This window comes from Pundamilia nyererei, unplaced genomic scaffold, assembly GCF_000239375.1.
Source record: "Pundamilia nyererei isolate P.nyererei 1_Seehausen unplaced genomic scaffold, PunNye1.0 scaffold00074, whole genome shotgun sequence".
In the NCBI taxonomy this organism is placed as follows: Eukaryota; Metazoa; Chordata; class Actinopteri; order Cichliformes; family Cichlidae; genus Pundamilia; species Pundamilia nyererei.
In genome coordinates this window covers 1,125,427-1,147,272 of record NW_005187475.1, presented here as the reverse complement: position 1 = coordinate 1,147,272, position 21,846 = coordinate 1,125,427, and the positions used below count along the sequence as shown (strand labels likewise).

General features: G+C 38.8%; 1 protein-coding gene across 1 annotated transcript in view; it reads left to right on the top strand.

Moving 5' to 3' along the window:
- Positions 1–1,826: 1,826 nt before the first annotated feature.
- The window catches only part of LOC106456264 (exostosin-1-like), a 42,848-nt gene continuing 22,828 nt past the window's right edge, over positions 1,827–21,846 (top strand). The window contains exons 1-4 of the mRNA XM_013911882.1: positions 1,827–2,626; positions 3,274–3,876; positions 4,908–5,327; positions 5,415–5,659. Coding sequence (XP_013767336.1) covers positions 3,580–3,876; positions 4,908–5,327; positions 5,415–5,659 — 962 coding nt within the window. The 5' untranslated portion in view covers positions 1,827–2,626; positions 3,274–3,579. The remainder of the gene's footprint in view (positions 2,627–3,273; positions 3,877–4,907; positions 5,328–5,414; positions 5,660–21,846) is intronic.

Below are 21,846 nucleotides of genomic sequence, written 5' to 3'. Positions count from 1 at the left end.
TGTGCGCTGTCTATCTTGCACAATATCGTTTATTATTTAGTAACTATTGATATCTATGACTAGCTAGTTTATTGTGATGGTGCTTTCTTTTCTCTATTATTATGTTGCTCTTTGTTGTTTGCTGTCTCCTCTGTTTGTTTGTTTGTTTGTTTTTTTTCTCTCTCTCTTCCCCCCCCTTCTCACCGTCTCTTCTCCCCTTTGGTTTTCTTTCTTTCTCTCCCCCTCTTTCTCTCATTCATTCCCCCTGTCCTATTTATTAAAAAAAAAAAGACAAAGGATGAACTGAAGCTCTGCCATCACGTAATGTCGCATACTGCTGTTTCTGATGTCATTTAAAAAAAAAAAAAAAAATTAATGGGGTACATGAAGAAGGGGGGGGAGAACTGATCAAATCTAAGAGTAAAATCCGCAAACCACTCTGACCACTAAACTTTGAGCACTTTAAGAGAATGTAAGAGCTAAGAAATATAAATTTACCAAAGAAATGAAAAGTAAAAGTCTGAATACCTGATGCATATTGCAGCATGCACAGCAGAAGATGCAAGAGAGAGATGTTTACTGCATTATGCTCTCTCTGTTCTTCCACGACTTCTACATAAATGTCTCTATCACCGCTCAGCATCAGAGGGAGTGTGGATTAATATTAAAGTGCCATATGCAGTTATAGCTAAATTATTTGTCAGACATGTGCCTCTCCCTGCCTGAAGGAGTCTGGCACAGCTTTGAAAATCGGTATGCAGAGCCTCTGCAGCGTGGATGCTCCTTTCAACACGGTCCATTTATGTTCCAAAACGGCAATAGTTTGAGCTGTTATTTTGAAAAACCTGTTTGACATGCCTCACTGTAAAAAGCTCACTTGCCTTCCAGTACTGTTTGGTCCCGAGAAGATCCAGTTATTTGGTTTTTATCATTACAAAGTTCTACATTTTTGCCAGATTTATATGAATAACACAGACCTGGAGCTGCTTTTAAAAATGTAGGCTGAAATAAATTGCCACAAGATGGCGCTGTTTGCTGCACCAACCATTTGTGGCGTTGCGGCTTCACAACATCTGTATAACCCTAATTTATGAGATAATGACATCTATTTAGATCCTTTGCAAATTAATTTTATTCCATCAGTTGCATCAATACAAATTTAAGCAGCTACATGAATTAAGCGCCAGACACATAGATTAGTGGACCAGATGGTCAAAGTTGAATAATTGGGCCCAATATTGGACTCACTGAGCGATTCCACGAGTTAATTAAAAGTTCTCATGTTTGCAAAACACCGAGACGTAACTAATCCCTGCACGATTTTTATACGCTATCTTAACCTTAAGATGCACAGGTATGGCGTAAACTCGCACAGACTCCTCAAATTACTGCCTGCAATTTCAGCGTGTCGTCAAAATATAATAAATGAGCGCTAAACAGAACTCAGTGACGTTGGCTGAAACAGCTACAAGATGTAAAAGACATGCATCCCACATGGTTAAACTGTACTATTGCAACAAGTCGTGTTTTACAACTTTTTAAAGTCCAACATTTGCAGTTTTCTGAATGGAGTTTGATTTGTAAAATGAAAGCAGGAATGACCCAGAGGACCTGTGAGTGCACCTCTGGGACTTCCCCGTGATCTGTGATTTCAGTAATTTCTTGGGACGTCTTGTGTTTTTGTTGCATGCTCCATTAACCAGATACAAACACATTTACAAATGCAAACTGGGAGATCCTGAATTATGGCGGGCTCCTGCACCTTATCGGAGCAAACAGACTCCCCGTGCATACTCCGATCGCCCCCAAGTCTGCCAGCCTGCTACTGTCTGGCTTATCAGCGCTGCTGCTGCTGCTGCTGGATGCTGTACGGTGCAGCAGCTCGGATCCAGTTGAGGATTTCAGGATGGAAACGTGAGGATGGAAATGCTACTGGAACCCCGTATTCTCGTTTTGATAGCCCAGAAGAACATCAGTGTTCTCTTGTGATGCTTATTTGATCCATTTGCTTTACTCCATAGAGAAACGCTCCCGCCGGTCGAAGACGCTCCTGAAAGGATTTTATTGATACGCATCTCTCCAGATCAGGTGCGCCGGCGTCTCCTTAACTTACCTGGGATGATGATGATTTCTGCTCATTTCTGACTGTGAGCGGCAGCGCACAGAGGGGGGGATGTGGATTTCAATTTCAAAGTTTGGGTCTTCTCTTGCTGTGGGTTTCTGAGAGAGGGGGGCATGGCTTATGCTGATTGGAGATGCACGCGCCTTGTTTAACCGACTTAATTCTGGATGGATGCTGTCGCTGTGATCGCGGCTCTTCTGGCAGATGAGTGTGCATTTGAATTCTCACTGTGGGAACCTATCGCGTTCACAGCTCGCTGTGTTGTGTTTTCCGCCGGGACTGTGGTCCTGTCTCGCGGAAAGTTTGTGACTGGGACGCGGCGGAACATGAAGGCAGCGCATAGTGGATCTCTGTGAGCTCTGTGAATTTCCTTCCGCACGTGGTTTCAACATAGCGTGTCATTTGCTAATGGATTTACAGTTCGAGGGTTCATGAAGAATGTGTTTCCGAAGTGGATATTCCTCCACGGGCTGGAGGGGAGAGCAGCGGACACTTCCTGGAACCACAGGTGTTCTATACAAACAGGTGAGAGGATTCAATTAGGAATTACGCTTACTAAAGAGTTATGAAATATAATTTGTAAGGTAGAAATTCCTAAAGAGTTAATAATAGAGATGGTTTTCCTGGTAAAAACAGCCCATGTGTTGAACGCGTAGCTCGCTGCAAACTCACTTCAGAAATGCTGCATTTTAGTGGCGAACCTGTCATCAAGCGACACTCTTTCGCCCCTAACGAGACACCCTGCGCTGTGACGATGATGTCGAAACAGCCACCGTTATCAGGCAATTCAGTTTTTAAGCGAACACCGGGCTCTGCATACTATTTAAGAAAGTCAGAAGCGCTACTGAGCCGTCCATGTCACATTTGGCAAAAAACAAAAACTTTTTGAAAAAGTTAAATATCAAAACAAAATTAACGTGTGCAAATCAGCTTGGGCTTTTATTATTTTAATGCCGTGTCTTTAGGCAGATTTTTGTGTATTTATGACGTGTATTGTGTTGAGTAAAGGTGCTCAGATATGGTTTAATATTTTTCACAGAGCTTCTACGCTGTTATTCTGATTTTTTTCCGTGCAATATTGTATCAATTATTTATTTTAAAAAATGTTTATTTGTCTCAGAAACTCCGATATCTTATTTCATTGATAATTTTCTATTTATGTTTTCTTTTAGTGACGCCAAAACCCAAAATGCCGAGTTGTGGGTAGAGAGCCGACCTGCATCTACCTCCCTGCAACCCCTCTCCTCGTCATTTCCTCGTTCCCGTTTCCCTGCTTTCTTTTGGCATCCTTTTGTCAACGCTTTTACTCCCTTTTATTAATACTTGTTTTATTTTAATCTCTAAGTTGATCCGTTTTCAGCTCCATCACTATTCTCACACCTGCTGCCCACCTCGTTTTATTGTGAACCTCCACCCTATTCTCCTCTCTTCCCTCCCCAGACCCACCACCTCCTCCTTTTCCTCCCCCTACAGCACACATGCAGGCCAAGAAGAGGTACCTGCTTGTGTCTGTGGGGGCCGGTCTTCTCTTCCTCATATATCTGTGGGGTCTGCAAATTGGGGAGTTCCAACAGCAGCCATACCAGTATCATCAGTTTCCCCAGTACCCCCTGTATCATCAGTACCACCAACAAGAATACCAGTACTACCGCCAAAGTAAGGAAGTGTACTACCAGCCCCAGCCATTGCCCCAGAGAAATCCATCCAGACCACCCAGACACTGGCCGGAGTCGACCAAGCTGCTGGAGCCGTATTTGGAGGGAGGAGAGCAGGAGGTAGACTGGAACGATTTATAAGAAAAGAAACAATGAAAGCTCTTTAAGTAAAAACAAAAAGAAGTGAAAAAGTCCAATTTATAAGCGTTTAGTGATCAAAATGAAAGTCCAACAACAGGACAGAACAGTAAAACTGAGTTAAGGAGGATGGTTTCAAAGCTTTTGTGATTGTAAGTTGTAAGGGGGGGGTCACAAGATCAGAATCACAATACTTTATTGATCCCTATGGGGAATTATGTAATGATGATGATGATAACACTATGATGTTGTTGTTTTTTTTTTTAGTATTTTCTCTACCAGTGAAAAAAGATTCTTTCATTCAAATCAAATATCTGCAAACGAAACATCTCTGTTTGGCTGAGCTCTTACCAGGCATTCATGCTGAAAATAGCCTAGTGTTAAGCGTTGGCGGTGGTAGGTGTTATAGAAAGAAGTGAAGAGAGAGGAAACTTTTAGGAAGGCAAAAACACTTTAAAAATAATTTTAAATTCAAGGAAGTTACAGCGATATTCAGAATTAAGGGGAAAAGGCTGTGGATATTGCGAAGTGAGTACCAATTCATTTCATCAATGCAGCGTGTCACGTTGTGGCTTTTCTGCATATCCAACTAGACTGCTTTACTTTGTTTCTTTTCACATACTGCTGTCTAAGCAGATATGCAAGTTCTTGTGCATAGACATTAGTTTGCTTTAAGGGATTACAAGCATAGATGGCTAAGCACCATTGCTTTGGGGAAATCAAGCACAAATTACCAGCTGAAGAATTCAGGATTGCAAGTAATGCAACAGGCCAGTCAGTAATGATGAGGGAGCAGTTTCCAGCCATGAATTTTCAAAAGCAGTTTTCAGCAGGAGACAACTTTTAAAAGCGTCACTATCTAGAAATCCCATTAGGTCAGAGATGCAGTTTTGAGTGCAAACTATTTATTCGTTTCTGAGGTTTTTTTGGAATTTGTTTTTCAATGGAGAGTTGACTGTACTGCACAAACATTGGTGTGATGTTAATAGATACATTTGTTTCTGTGGATACAGGAGGACACCCCTCAGCTCCATCATCAGCACACCTCCCCTCGTGAACGACGGGCGATCCGTGACAACATCTACAAGAACAAGCGCTGCCGCATGGAAACCTGCTTTGACTTTGCTCGCTGCCAGTCGGGATTCAAGGTTTACATCTACCCTCAACAGAGAGGCAGCGAGATCTCAGAGACCTACAAGAAGATCTTGACCTCCATTGAAGAGTCCCGGTTCCACACCACAGACCCTTTGAGGGCCTGTCTCTTTATTTTAGCTGTGGACACATTGGACAGGGACCAGCTCTCAGTGCAGTACGTCCAAAACATTAGATCGCGTATCCAGAACCTGCCCACGTGGAACGATGGCAGGAATCACCTCATATTCAACCTTTACTCTGGGACTTGGCCGGACTACACTGAGGATTTGGGCTTTGAGGTGGGACAGGCCATGCTGGCCAAGGCCAGTGCAGATGTTGTCAACTTCCGACCTAACTATGATATTTCCATCCCTCTATTCTCAAAGGATCATCCGCTAAAAGGAGGGGGCATAGGTTATCTGACACTTAACGATGCACCACCTTCCAGGAAGTACCAGCTGGTTTTCAAAGGGAAAAGGTACTTAACTGGTATAGGTTCGGAGACCAGGAATGCTTTGTATCACATCCACAATGGGGAAGATATTATTCTGCTGACGACATGTAAACATGGCAAAGACTGGGAGAAACATAAGGACTCACGCTGTGACAGAGATAATGAAGACTACTCAAAGTAAGATTGATTTGTGATGTTTCTTTCACCTTTTTGTAGTTTTAAGTGGCTTTGAAATCTTTAAAGGTCAATTTCTTGGTCTGAATGCTTTTCGTGCTCCGTGCATTAGCATTCCATGCAAAGAGGTTCTCACCTTTAAACTGTAATGTCCTTGCAGACTTGGATATTTTCATCTGTTAATGCAGTGTTTATTGTGTTTTGAAACAGATTAGCTAGCACACACTTTAGAAGAAGTAAGTTGTGATGCTATCTCATTATCAGCTGCTTCTTGCTGCTGGTTATTTCAAATGCAGTGAGTTTGTGGATCATTACAACTCCTCACAAGTGCTTGTTGTGTTGGAGTTTGCATGTTAGTACTGTCAATCTTTACAAATTTGGTTTACTGGCTGCAAACTCTCCTTCTTCACAATGTTGAGCATTGGGGGCTGCTGTGCCTGAAGCACTTCTTCTTTATTTGAATTAAACAGGTTGGATGCTTTCATGCACATACTTCACAATTGCCATGGGAGTTGAGCTTCAGTGTCGCTGTGCTCATGAGACAAAATGGTACAGAAAAGTGAGGGTATTTGTGCAGGTTTGTGTAATGTGCGTGTGTGAAGGAGAGAGAGAGGAGCAGGAGAGCAGAGAAGCATCGGCTGAAAGATGGAAAGTTTTTGTCAGCTCAGCAGTTGGTCGAGAGAAAAGCGATCTGAGCCGAGAAGTTCACCTTTTGAAAGTTTTAGCTTGAGCTGACAGCTGAAAGAAGAGACTCCATTGCACTTAGAGTGAAACAGACGCACCATTCTTGACTCGTCTCACTTTGTTAGTCCGAGTCATCTGTTGCATATTTTAGGTTTAGAAATTGTCGAGGTCCGAAGGAAAGCTCAGTGCTGTCAAACAGCAGCTTAAATTTTACAGTAAGAATCTGCATACAGAGGAGTCAGCAAATATTGCATCTGAGACATTGTTCAATCAAGAACAGTAGTTTGGACTTTTTCTTTTCTTAAATAAAATGTTCCAATGGTCCCTCACATACAGTTAAGGTTGTAATGGGTTTAATGTTGAAACTTGGTCTGAAAAGCTGATTTCACTCATAGTGAATTCAGGGTTTCTTGCAGACTATAAACTTTATTCAGTGGCCTTCATTAGGACTACTTTGAATCCACTTCTGGGAAATCTGCTAATACTTCGCTTGTAAGACCATCAATACATTACTGATATGTTTTGGCCACTTAGTGAGAACAGAAACAAGTTTCACAGTCACAGCGAGAAGTCCAACAACTGAATTGTTTTTAGATGTGGTTTCACTGTGGCCTAACGGCTGATTTCGACTTCTGTTGTGAGTGTTCGCAGAGCCTACTCTGTAATCGACATAAGTGGCTGACACGCTTGCCAGCATTCATGCATGGTGTTTTATGTGTTAATTAACTTGTGATTGTCTCTTGGTGCTTTTTATGCAGTCCCAGCTAAGATGGAAACGAATAAAATGCTGACATCAGTGAGTCCTTATATTGAAGCAATGATTGTTGTTTTCTCACTGATCTTTCAAAACGACACCAAAACATTATCGGGAAATGCACAGGAGCAATCAGAGCAAACCTGTTAAGCTGTTTGCTATTTAAAATCCAAACAACACGGTGAAAGATGCTAAAACACAAATGGAGAAAGAGGGCAATAATTTGATGTGTCTTTGTCACCACCAATGACCCTATATATATTATATTGGGCAAAATTATAAGGCCACACCTCTTAATCTCTGAACTCAGGTGTTCTTAATCCCGTTGCTACAGATATATAAAATCAAGCATCTCTCCATGCAGTCTGCTTTCACAAACATTTGTGAAAGAGTGAGTCGAAAGAGCTCACTGAATACAAGCAAGGTACTGCAATAGAATTAACTGCCATTAACATATATAACATATAATAAAAAAGCTGGGACCTTCATGTCATGAGTTTCTATTGCTGAGCAGCTCCTGCAGATGTAATGTTTAGGTGGCTCAGTCCTTTTCTCCATGGAGTGTGTGTGTGGTCCTCTGATCCAGCATAAAAATCCTCTAAAACATTCACTGTTGACATCGCTTGGTATATTTTTATTTACTGGAAACATTTCACTATCTGAAGTTGGAGGTTGTATATGAAAAGTCAATAGATGAACCCCTCGGTTTCTCTTTCATTTCAAATCGAATGTGCTGCAGTACAAAGCCAGCACAGCAAAAGAAAAATCTGTCAGTGTCCCACTGCTAATGGACTGCGGTGTGTTTCTGAAGGTGCAATGACTGTAATCAGTGGTACAGGATCGCATTTCTTGTTGCTTCACAGGCCTGTACCAATACTTTATCAGTAGCTGACGGCATGCTGAGAGCACATGTCTCTAGAATGCAGACAAAATATAAAACTATCTCAGAAAATAAGAATAACAAATTGGAAATGGTATACGTGACCACTGTGTTCGCTGAAAGCCCCGTTTGTCTTTAATAGTCACTTCATTTATTATGTATTGGAACATTTTCCTGTAGGTGTGTTGTGTGGTAGGAGGATTGTTGCTTCAGACGAATCTAGACAATACAATACAAGAGTACATTAAGACTTTTATTTAACTTGAACTTGTTCATGAAAATGTGTTGATTTATTGAAGCTGGCTGGTAAAACTAGTGGCTTTATGAGCAGCTTTTAGGGAAGAAAAAAACCCAACATAATGCATGTTAAAGGTACTCGAAAAGAAATCCACCATGTACTCAATGCTGAATAAAGCACAAAAGGCAATAATCCATATGCTCCTGAACAGAAAGTGCTTATAAGCCTGCCTCACTAATTAAATAGTACATTAATCATTTTCTCAGTCTCGGTGTGATATCAGGCTGTTATTAAATACCAAATGTTCTGCTCTAAGTTGCTCTTTTGTTCTTCTTTCTCGTAATTTGACTTAACAAGACATTTTAAGGAACTTTAAAGCTTGGTGTCTGTCTTACTAATAATAAAAGTGATTAAGTGTGAAGGGGAACTTACTTTGTCAGATGAGACACATGAGATGGTATGTAGAGCTCTGCTTCATGTGTTGAGACTTTTCGAAATAAACTGAATCACGTGAAAGAGCAGATTATTTACGGATGAGAAGCAACAAAGAGCCGTCAGGTGCTAAAAAATAAACCTTAGACTAAAACGTTAGAACAGGCTTTTCCCCGCAGCACGCCGTGTAATAAATACTCACAAAGAAAACGGCGGCCGTTACGACTTATGTCGTTTCATGCATCGGTTAAAACACTGGACTCCAGGTACACTTCACGCAAGTCGAGCTGCCCGAGATTCACAGAATTTACAGAAAATGTTAAATTTTTGTGATTTATATCGTTATTGGACAATAGATGTCTTGATATCGGGATATGAGATTTTGGTCATATCGCACAGCCCTAATGTGAACATTAGATTTTGTGTTAATAACACAATTTCTCTTGTATAAATGACCATATTCACACGGTTCTCTTTTTAAATGGATCCAGTTAGCCAAAATATTCAAAAATGCAAGGTGTGATCAAAGAGTTTAGGACTACACCCATAAGAATAAATATGTCTGACTAAAATTTGGCAAATCCACCCTTCAATGTGGTTGTCTTTTGGACTACTGGACCGGTGGTAACTACTGGTTCCTTGGTAAAAATGTGAATTGCCTGACTCGTTGGTGAGGGCTTGCTGTCCTGTACTGTCTCATTAATACAAACTGCAGGACTACTTACGAATCACTTGTGAAACTCCAAAAAAGTAAAGGGGAAAAAAAAAAGAGCTCTTAGTTTGTAGTTTGCATCATACTTTTTAAATTTTCATAGTTAACTAGCAGATTTTTACAGAAGCTGGGACCTTCTATTGCAATCGATTTGCAGGTTTAGAATTAGGTTTTATTTCCAAATTCTTCTCAGAGTACTCGCCAACATTTGTCCCTTGGAACCATAGGTTTCCATGGGGTTTGCAGCACGTCTCTGTGCCTGTGCGAGTCAGACCTAAGGTGTGCAAAGTTTGCATTAAGAATATTTTGTCCAAAAAGTAAATCACCAGTGCCACTTCAATGTTTTTGCTCAGTTTTATTTTTGAGAGGATGTCGAACTCTGCATTTAGCGACAGTCTGACCCAGAGGACTAAATTGATAAGGCAGGTCAGTTTGACACAGATGTTTATGTTTGTGATTGTTTGCGGTCTTGAGCAATGAGTCAACAGCAGCAGTGCTGAAACTAGTCCAGGGATGCACAAAAACATGAAGTCAGACGGTAGATGGGCCAAATTTAATCACTTTTCATTGTTACAGGTGCCATTCCAGATCATGTTAACTAAAAACATGGCTCCGATTTCTGGCTCACTGAAGAAAACAAAATGGGAACGAAAAAATTAACTGTAGGCTAGTTGGTTTTGTTGATATTTAGATTTTTGTTTAATGAATTTTTGAGCTTGTTTTTATTTTCTGGGTGTCTGTGGCAAAATCTGTCATGTGGTAAGTTTGATGATTCTTATTCCAAAAGGATAAAAGTTTGCTGTTTAAAGCTTCATGCTGTTAAACAAGTCAGATGAATCCAGCTTAAGAATCTTTTGATTCTCGAGGTTGTGACTGAGAGCGCCTTCTTGCCTGTTTGCTGCTGCTTCCTCTGGTGTCTTACACACAGCACATCGATACAGACATCACCCGGTGCAGTCAGGGGGGATCCTACACTGCGAGACTCCCTGATGGGAACAGAAACCAATGAGGATCTTGAAGCCTTGGGGCGGTCGATAATTGCCCTCCAATTGAATTAAGCTGTGAATGAAGGGGATAGATAGAAATCTCACCTCCCTCTGAGAGGCACCAAATTGAACTCACGCTGTTTTACTGTACATAGATAACAGCCAGCTGAACCAATTAGAGCTTTGCTATACAGAAGAGTCTCCCCAAAGACAATTTGATATCATAGGCTCAGGCTTAATTTACAGAAAAGCAGATTAAATGTTTAATCCAGATCACTGTCACATCTTTGATGATAGCTTACAGGATCAAAACAGGAAAGGAAAGAGAGTAGTGTGGAGGCTAGCCAGATGTGATGCGAGGTGTCCTGTTCAAGCCATAAATATGTTGTTTCATTTTTTTTCTTCCTGCTCATAACCTCCTCTCTTGTTTTGTCTCGATTGGCGGTGGTAAAAGTTGAAATTGGCAGTTTGGGAAACCTTGAAATCCAGCGTAGTGCTGAAAAAAGAAAGAATGACTCACCTTAAAAGTAACTCCAAAATTGATTGTATTGTGAGCTCCAGTGGGCTTGTTTTCATTGAGGACAGACTAAGTTATCACATGACCTGTTCAAATGCTGGTTTACTGCTCTTGCACATTTAACTGTTAAATCTACCGTGCTAGCATGGGTGTTTTTTTGTTTTTGTTTTTTTTCCCTATGTCTACCTATAGCATGAAAGTGGAACTTGCTAAGAGACACTTGGGAATATTTTATCTTTAATTCAAATTGATAAGTGATACTTTAACCTTTCAGTGAACAAGGACAGCATAGGCTCTCTCCATCAGGCTACATTAGTCCATTATTCCAAATTTTATCACAACACTGCAAACTATGTAACGTGCACATGTTTTAACTGTCTAGTAATCTCACACAAGCTTAAAAAAATCACAAATGGTTAACTTACTGTCAAAAATATCACGTACAGATTCAGTTTGTTGAATTTCTTCAAGTCTGAGTTTCAGTTTATGAACAGAATTATCACATTTCCTCTGCTTCTGTCTACTCCATCATTTTTATCTTTGAATGAAGAAATCTGACATTGTGACAACATATTTTTAAACTCTCAAATACACCTAGCTAAATCAGTGGCCAAGCTGCACATTAAACAGGTTGTGTGTGTGTGTGTGTAAGTGTGTGTGTGTTTGGTGAGAATTGGCCTACTGCAACCACAAATTTATCATCTGTGCAGATTAACACAGTGAAGAATGGATGAGAATTGGAAAATGTTGAGTTCGGGGGAGGGACTGTGGGCTGGCATTTCTGTATGATTTGTTGAGTATGAGGATTGCACCGGCCGAGAGGAGCACATAAAAAAATACACAGTATATGCTGAAGTGTTAAACTGCCAGTTACGTTTTATTTTCTCATTAATTAAAAGTGCTGAAACTGTGGGATCCCATGTTTCTCTAAAGGAATTAGAGTTATTTTTACAAGAAAATATAAAAAATGAGGCCAATAAAACTTTTTTTCTTCTAAATTAAGTTAATTGTTTTTCCCCCTACCTGAATAGTTTTTTCTTTATCATTTACTTCTGCAATTTTAAATATTTGCATAACTTGCGAGCAATTGTGTTTTTGTATAACTAACCAGGATCTGTTTAAAATTACAGTATGTGCTGTCAATGCATTTTAGACTGACAACACACTGACAAGGATAAGCTCCGTTTTTCTTTCTGGCCCCATCTCAGCTTTCTGTGGCAGTTCAGTTATCGATGGCCTTTAAATGCCAACGGATGCATTTTTATACACACACACACAAAAAATATTCCGTCTTTGCTGTAAATGAAGCGATTATTTATAGGAGAGTGTATTTACAGTGCTTAACAAATTTATTAGACTCATAAACCACTCAGGTCAAAGTTTATGCCACAGCTGCCCTAAATGATTAATGTTTCCATAATGTTTAATCCACCAATAAGTTCTTTTATCAAAATTGTGTTTTTATTGCTAAAATAAAAATCTGATTGTTGTTATGCACAAATTTACACATTTACATTTTTTTTTTAAAAATTCTTTTTTTTTAAAATTAAGATGCCAATTTAGAATTATTTGCTAGTCCTAAACAGAAAAATGTTATTTGCCTGAATATTATGCTTAATTATTTGACATCTCATAGACGTCCAGACTGTTGTCTTAAATTTGTGTATAAAAATTGATGCTAATTAGGTTTTGTTTCTGTTAAATACCAATATAAATTCTAGTTATAAATAACTTTTTGACAGATCTTTAAAATATTTCTTCTTGTTTTAATGACAGGTGTTCTAATAAATTTGGTCAGAACAGTATAATTAGAATTTGAATTGGATATAAAGACAGTAAATTTACCAGCATGTTGTAAGCTGTCAGTATCCTTCATTTTCAGCTAATAGCAAAGATTGATCAAGTCATAATAAGTGAGGCAACACCAGAAAAGGTGTGAAGCTAGTTAAGACCCGTTTCATGGTGCTAAACTGGCAATAACATGAAACAGCAGCTGGCACGCAACTCTGAGCTAAATGTGCTATAAATGAATTGGATATACAAGTTTTCCACTTTTTGCACAATGTAATTGGTTTAGCTAGTAGCCTGCACGCTTGTGAATTCAGGTTTTTGTCACCATGCTTGGTCTCTCTTTGGAATTGAACTGTAATTACCCTCCTGAAGGTTTCACTGAATGCATCATTTTACAGCTTCAGTAAATCTTTCAGTAAAGATTTCATAGGCCAACTCAGGTCTTCACCTTTTTTGGAGGTATCCTCTGCTTGCTTTATAGCTGTACACCTACACTTGTAGTGAGGGTAGAAAACACATAAAAGCATTGTTGAATTGAACTTCACAGACTAAATATTTTATTTACACTATCTAGAATAAAATGTGTAATGCCATGTTAAGACTGAAGGATTTCTTTATGGTTGCACCAGATTATGAGTGAATGTAGAGTCATGTGTTATTAAAGAAATTTAGCCAACAGACTTGAGAGACCTGTTGGTCCAATCATAATTTGACATTTTTCATGACCTGTGTTGTTGTACAAACAGATGTACTGACCAAAGTGCTGTGAGCGACTCTGTCTTGTATTCACAAAAACATGGAAAATTAAAAAAAAACCTGACAACTGATTAATTTGTTGGTCTCACAAAGAAAAGAGTGTGTTGTCTATCCATTAGCCTCTCTTTTCCTTTTCTAAGCTCATAGTGCTTATACCACACATTTCCATATTTGTCCGAGCAGGCCACTCTGACAGGCTATTGTCTAGATGTCACAAAGTGTCCAAAGTGCAGCATCACTTTTAGTTCTGACCCCCTTAAGTTGTTTGAATCAAGCTTTTATTGTGCTGATAATGTGTAGCCTGAATGGAGGAGAAATGTAAGAGCTTTGGCATGAACTCTCACAAAAGATTCAGCAAAGCAAAGTTAAACCACCAACCAGGCATGCGCCGTTGTGAATTGATTGGCCAAGTTTGGTGTAACACCCTTGTATTTTTAATACATCACATAATTTTTTCCACGTTTTCAGTCCAGTCCATGTACCTAATCGTTTTAAGAGGAAAGGTGTTTGTTAATCTACTTTACACAGATCTATAAATCATTCAAGCATAAAGAAGGCACTTAACTCGAGGGATAAACCAGTTTTGTTTCTACACATACGAGACAATTTAGCAATTTAATTTAATTTAATTGAACACTTTTAAATGGTGTCTTTACGCACTGTGGTACTGGCAGCCTGTTGCAAAAAAACAGTTTGTTCTAATTTTTTTAAGACAGTTTGACAGGCATGAAATAGTATTTTTGTACCAACGAGGTGATTCTCAAACAGCTATTAGACAAAAACCTGGCTTGTCTTCTTATGGTGTGCAGTGTTCTGAAAATATTTCAGGAAACTGGAACAGGACGAAAAAAAAAGAAGTGTCAGGTAAGCCAAATTACACAATAACTGGACTGAAAATCAGTGGGAGCAGGTCTTATGAAGCGATTAATCCAAATTTAAACCAAGGGGGTCAGGAGTTTTTACCTTTACCTTACAATAGGTAGTATCTTGAGGCAACTGCCATTGTGATTTGGCACTATATAAATTGAGTTGATTTGAATTGAATCTGTAAGACATAGTGGAACCTCTGTCACAGTTTGGGGCTTTCAGCTTGGGGATCTTGTCAAAACTGATGAATTTATGAACGAAGAAAAGCCATCAGATTTTTTCCACAATGCAATGCCATTTGGAAAGTCTGACTGGCAATAGCTTTATTTTTCAGGACTTCAATAATATTTGAAGCAGAGAAGGATCATCTCGACAGAGAACAGAAGAAAAGGGGGCAAAAGAAGAGGAAGAGCTTTAAATGTCCTTCAAGAAGCCTGAAGGACAAGTCCTGAAAAGTACTTAAAGAATTCCCAATAAACCTTGCCTAAGAGAGCTATGTTGAAGAACAAAGGCGGTCATAGAAATTGCTGACTTTAAAACTTAAATGTACAAACTCTGCATTTATTAAGGTCAAAAACAAACTTGTATACAAGTATGCATTTATTTCCGTTCATGTTTGCATGTTTATTTCAGTAAATTGCTGTAAGTTCTTCCTAATTTGCTGGGAAAATATTGAGAAACGAGACTTTTTCACAGTACTGTAGAGTAGGTAGTAGTCAAGGTCTGAAGAGATCACATGTCATGAAAATGTCCCTTTTCTGCAGAATTTGCATGTACTAAAGAAGTGAAATGACATATCCTGACAAGCTGATAAAGACACACAAGCAGCATCTCTAAAAGCTCGTAATGGACAAATATTTGACCCCAAGCATTCGCATGATACTCTGTCATCATTCACCAAATGTGCTTTCATCACTAATTATTTCATCAAAAGAAAGTAAAGATTCTAAATGAATTAATTATAATGGGCTCTCACTGTTCAGTGTTTTTAATTTGATGCGTCCAAGTATGCATAAATATATTCAGATGGAAACACAGCTGCTGTCACATCTGTGAATCTCTGGCAGCTGCAGAATCCAATATGTATGATGGGAGAAAAGTGTCTGACTGTATTAATTGAAATGTCAGCGGTGGTCATGTGGGTGGCCTGCTGTCACTGCGTTTCTTTTAGTTATTTCTTGCTGGGCTTGTTGTGAGTTGTTCTGTTAAAACACATCAAAAGGTAAAGCCCTCTTCCCTTGTTGCTGCTTATCTTCCTTACTCCTCACCATCCTGTCTCTTCACCTCTCATTCTTCTCATCTTCTCCTCCATTTTCCATTCCTCTCCTGTTCTCTCCTTTATTCCCCTTATCTGTACTCTTCCTCACTCCTCTGCCTCTTGCTCTTTTCCTCACATCTCCCTGCTTCGACTGCTGAGCTAAAGTAACCCATGGAAAAGGTTTTACTGCTGTCTTAGTGCATCTTTGATGCAAGTCATGATGAAGAGCTCCGTGAAGAATAACAACAAACTCTGTCAGTTTCAGTGAAGGAGAGAGACAAGTTAAGGACTTCTAAGACACTTCATGTGTGACCACATTAGAAACCTAATTAAAGCAACAAAAAGGTGGCTAAACCGGCCCGTTTGTAACGATGCACTTGCAAACATTCAGAAAATAAACTCTTTCAATAACAGTCGCTGTAGTAAAGTACATGAAAATAAACCAAATAAACAGTTTAAGTAATTAATGAAATCTTTAATATCTATCAAAATGAGGTTCAGTTACCCAACAAGAATGACAGAAAAGATTAAAACTGTTAGAATAAAGTCAAAGAAACCTGGTGATCCTGAGCAACACAATCTGAGCCCTGTCTCTTGAAAATCGCATCCCCGTTCAACTAAATTGCATTTTGATTTGCAGTTAAATTGCTTGTAATCAACATCCGTGCAACGAGCCATGGGACTGAAAGAGTTTCTAATGTGGTTGGTGTCTTTAAACGGTCTATTTTAACTCAAACCACAATTGTTTTCTCTCTTAAATGTGTCCAAAGAATCAAAATAAAACCTTCAGGTCACACTAAATATAAACTGAAAAGGTCCCTAATCTTTTTGATAATGCCTCTGTCAGCCAGCCTGTCTGATGGATTGTGTGAATTTTGATATGTTCAATATATAAATTCGGACTTTTTGAAACTTTTTGGCAACAGGCGTGTGAAAGAATATAGTGAAATAAATGATTTCATCTTGTGTATTCAGAGTCTGATGGATAACTGACAGTTTCCTTTTTTGGTGACACCTTATGTAGTTTATTTATTATTTCTAAACAGGTGTTTTTCTTTCTGTACGTTTCTTCTCTTCCGACAGGGGAAAGAAATTGGCTGCAAATGTGCTGCGTAAATAATGACCTCCTTTGGCCACAGCTGGCCGATGAATACGGTAATAAGAAATCAATATAAAATCTTATTAGAACTTCTGAAAAACAATCATAACAAACCGTAAATACAGATGAAAAATAATTCATTTTGACAAACAATATCCTCTTCTTATTTCCTCCTAACTCAGACTAATAAAAGTTGTGGAGACACGATTCTTTACTGGCTCTTTGAGAGTTTCTAGGGGCCATTAAATGGCTGCAGATTTCTCAGCCAGCAGACAAGAACAGCTGAACTTGTCAATGCATTGAAGGCTTCTGCCAAGGCTGGTTGGAGGGTAAACGGAAACTCTATTGATCAGCTTTGACTTCACTACTGCAGCCAATCAGAAGATGAATAGAGGTTAATAGTTCTTGCTGTGTGAAATCCAAATATAGATTGGCATTTAGTGCAACGGGGCCTTGGCATTTATTTTACTTGACCCACTGTCAGTCTTATTGGGAAGAACAAGTTAAAGTATCAGAGGCCAAATGGTCACTGTGAGGAACACAAGCCAGCAAACTGTGTGAGTTTAAACATTTGTCTGATTGATTGACTTAAGTTTTTATCTGAGCTCTTGACTGAATTTGCAAGTTTAAAGTAAACTGCAATCAGCATTAAATTTGCACCTGACCTTTCCTGGCAGACTTTGTCATGCTGAATGGCTGTTAGCTGTTTTTTTCAATGTCTCGTCTTGGATAAAAAAAATCTAAAGTGAATGACTTGAGAATTAATGTCTCCACCTCCTGGAATTCCTTCCAAAGTAAAAAAGACATTATTACTTGTGTAAAGTGTAAGAAAGTTGAGAGAAGACGAATCGGTGCCTCCCATCGATTCTCAAACTTGTGACTGCACTTCCTAGCCTACTGACAAACATGCTACATGCAAATAATTATATAACGTGTGTGTGCGTGTGCGTGTGTGTGTGTGTGTTTCTGGATTTTTTGGTTAATATTCTTTATAGGAAACTACCATGAAAATAAGAGGCTGTTCATTTCTTTGGAAGTGAGTAAACTTACAAATTTACTAGTGTTTGCTGTAAGAAAGAACATAAAATAACTCACATGTGCTTTGTTGCTTCACCTATTTGCATTTCCCATTGTTTACTGGACCAAACGAGTTAGGTGTGAAATCGTGAAGAACTAAGTGCCTTAATTTCTACTGCCTAATATAATATAGTTTAAAATGAATAAAATGGTAAAATATAATAACTGTATATTTTGATCATTTAAAACGGGAAACATACAATAAATTAAAATAACAAAATGTTATGCTACTAAACTTTTTATTATAAATTCTTCAAATAGATTTTATTTATTTATCTATTGTTTTCAAACACAACAACTGTGGAAAATAACATACTTTTCCCTTTGTGCCTGGAAAACACTTGACAGCATGCACTCCATTAACGTAAATGAAATCACATTCTCCAACCAACTGTAGCAACAACTGTGCTTTTGCCTTAATGTACTATGACTCACAATGTGAATCAACTTGCTACAACTTTTATGGTATAAACATTGCAGCTGCTCATGAGCAAGGCAGTTTTGTTCTTCTTTAGGATGTAGTTGGGTAAAGAAATTTCTACCTTAAACTCTTAAGGAGACGGGTTTGATGGCTGCACTTGGAATTGTCAGGGCGTCTCCTAAGTTTCCTTAAAAGTAAACTTGGAAAACGGTAAACCTTCTGAATGCGGGTTTTCTGTAAATATGCTTGAACTTTACACTTTATACCAGAATAAAACTCAATTTATGTCTCGCTTTTCTCGAACAAACGGTGAGTGCCCACTCTTCGTCACGTCAGTTTGACAGTAACAATACATGCTGAAAAAATGTCTTTGTCTGGGTATATGTGATGCTATGCTGTCTGTCTGCAGAAAGGATGTCATTTTCTGCAGCAGCATGAAATGTTGCCAGCCCTCTCACTCGACTGCACATCACTTTCTTTCCTTATGTACCCAGAAAATGAGCCAGGAACACAATTCGACTCAATCACAGTATTTTTTTTTTCTCTTCTCTTTTGCCATCTCCATTCGACCTTTCTTCCTAACTCTGATTTCTTTGCCAAAGTTTGCTGTCTTTATTTCGTCTTCTTTTTCTCTCTGTGCATTAGTGTGGTGAGCAGTGACAATCAGTTGAGTTGAAGTAAAGGTGTGTGGGAGCTTAACAGGATGTTTGCCATCCATCCTCACCGAGAAAGACCAGGAGGACGGAATTAGAGAGGTGGTAAAATAGTGGAAACACTGCCTGGCAGGATGGATTGCAGTGTGAATCCATCACGTTTCAAACACACACACGTGCACAGCAACAGGAAAGAGAGGAAACTTTATCAGAGAGGAAACAAGAAAGTGTTGCTCTTGTATGATTTTTCATTTGCTGCATGTCACCCTGTGTATTTGTTTTTTCTGAGCGGAAACAAATGGTCCAAAAAGCCGAACAGTTTTCTCTACTGCTTGGTTTCACAAACATTTGCAGCCACAGATCCCTGAACACACACATATTACAGCAGAAGTGTCCATCTTTTTCTCTTTTCTACTTCCCGAAATCCATATACTGTGGGACAATTTTAGCTGTTGTTGATTTAGTATCAAGTATTTTTTGTATTATGACTCCCTAAAGCATTTTCTGCTGTACTGTTGATTCTCCAGCTCAGTGAAAACTGCTCCGATTTCTTACATGAGGGGAAGATTGGACTGGATACTTTGCAACTGGATACTCTGCAGGCAAACTGGATGAAAATCTCTTTATTAACAATTCATATCAGCAGCCTTTATGATTTATTACAAAGTGAGACGTGGATACTAAACAGGAATATGAGTTGTCTTGCATGGAACATGGGCACATGCACATCCTTGCTTTTGCTCCAGTTGTATCTTTTGGAGTTTGATTTTGCTGTTACTACACATCGAATAGATGCACCTTGATTATTTCTGCAATAATCAGCTAATCATCCTACATATTAAGGCCTGGAGTTTTAGTTAAGTTTGTATCAGATATCAGCATGTTTGGTAGCAGCAGACATGGTTGAACTCTGGAAAAATTTGTCCCAGCACATAGAATCTGGATTTTTGTTGTCTCTCAGTTGTACATGTCTAGAATTTGTTGCTATCAGCATGCCCTTTATACTGGTTTGTAGTGCAGACTGCTGGTGGTGGTGTAATGGTTTCTTGGCACACTTTGGGCCCTCAGTACCAATCAGTTCTGAATGTTGTTGCTGACCATATGCCTCCCTTTATGCCCCAATCTTCTAATGGCTACCACCAACAGGATAATGACCCATGCCACAGCAAAGGCTGTCTTGATTCAGTGTCAGGGGGTTTGCTTATTTGTTTGAGATATGAAAAAAGAGATGTAAAAAGAAAAATTGATTATTTGTAAAAACAAGCACGAGTGCCTTCCAGCTCATACACTACACTCTGCCAGTTCTCATAAGCATGAGGGAGCCAGACACAACAGTACATCCTACTATAGGCGTAACCAGCAAAAACTTTGCAATTAATTTGTTTTAAGCATTTGCATTTATTACAATTTTCTGCAGGCAAGACAACATAGAGGAAAAATATTTTTCCCAGAGCAAAAGCTGGAGTGTCCTTGAATAAAAAGCTTTTGATCTCTGACAGCACCGTGGTGAATTCAAGGATCGATTAATAACCATTATTTTGACTTCTCACAAATTTACTTCCACAGCTTTTGTTTTCAGTGTCAATTTTTATTTTATGAACTAGTATGAGGTAGCAGGAAAAAATGATCGAAAATACATGGAAGGGGGTCAAACAAAAACGACTACTGCTTTGTGGAACATCTTTAAGCAGATTCCCCTCATTCTCCTTCAGTCTCTCTTTTTTCTTCTTTAATAAGAGCTCTTAAAAATCCAATACATGAAAAAAAAAATTCTATTGCCAGATAATAAAGAAGATCTTTTAGATTTAAATGAATAATAACCTAACCATAACAGTAATGTACTGTATTTTTGGCAAAACAATGTACCTGCACAGTTTCATATTTTCATCTGTTATGTTCTTACACATGTTACGTATTTTTAATTGTTTTTAAAGATTACAGAAAGGATGCTGGTTCAGTGCCACACAGCGAGAAGGCCTTGGATCGGATTGTTGCCGGCCTTTGTGTGTTGAGTTTGCGTTTCCTCTCTGAGCTATTGTGGATTCTTTGTGAACAGGTTTTCTCCTTCAGTCCAAAGACAGTATGTTTGATTTACATTAGATTGGATTCTAAATTGGTTGTAAGCTAGAATATGAGAGTGAGTGGTTATCTGCCTGGGTGTGAGGTGGGATAGGCTTCAGCCCTCCCATGACCCTGAACTGGATAGATGTTAAGGAAACGGATGAATATATGGGAAATGACAGAAAAGATTCAATAATAAAGAAATACAAAGTTATCAGTGTTTCTTTTAGTAATGTATTTATTGTACGTGTAGAGCTTTTACAGCACTGATTCTGGGAAATAATGAAAACCCATGAAAGATTCAGTTTCACAAAACAAACTTGTCCAGCTCATATAAGCTCCTATACACACACATGCACACACACACACCCCTAGACCAAGGCAATGTGGGATTTGGTTAATAATAAATAAAAAAGTACAGCCTTTAAACAATATGTTCCTAAGTATCACACTGGGAATTTATTCCTGAAAAGGCACATGCAACTGTTTCTTATTACCGCTGACAAACGCACACATACATTTACATGTTCACATTCTCACACACACAGAGACACACACTATACCTAGCACCAGAGGAAGGCAACTGTTTAATAGTTTCAGTATCGCTGCCATAAGCTCTTCTCGCTCCATAACCGTGTCAGCAGGGATTTACAGCTCATTGGTTCTCATTATGAAAATGTGATATTGCACTTTGAAGCCCTGCGGCTATTCTTGGCCTATAGACTTCTGCAGTGTCATGGTTTACAGGCGGAGGGAAGCAGCCTCATCCTCATCCTCATCCTGCAGGTGCACAGAGGTGAAAAGACATCAGTTTTTACAATATGGTTTATCTGGCATTTTCCTCTTTAAAAAAACATACATCACATCATCAATAGTAATAAAAATGATACAATTTACTTCCTATTAACATTTAGTTGTATGAAGACAGAGTTACCAGCAAGAAGTTTAGTTCCTTTTTGACCCAAATATGTATCCCAAATATGCATTTACCCTTTATTAGAGCG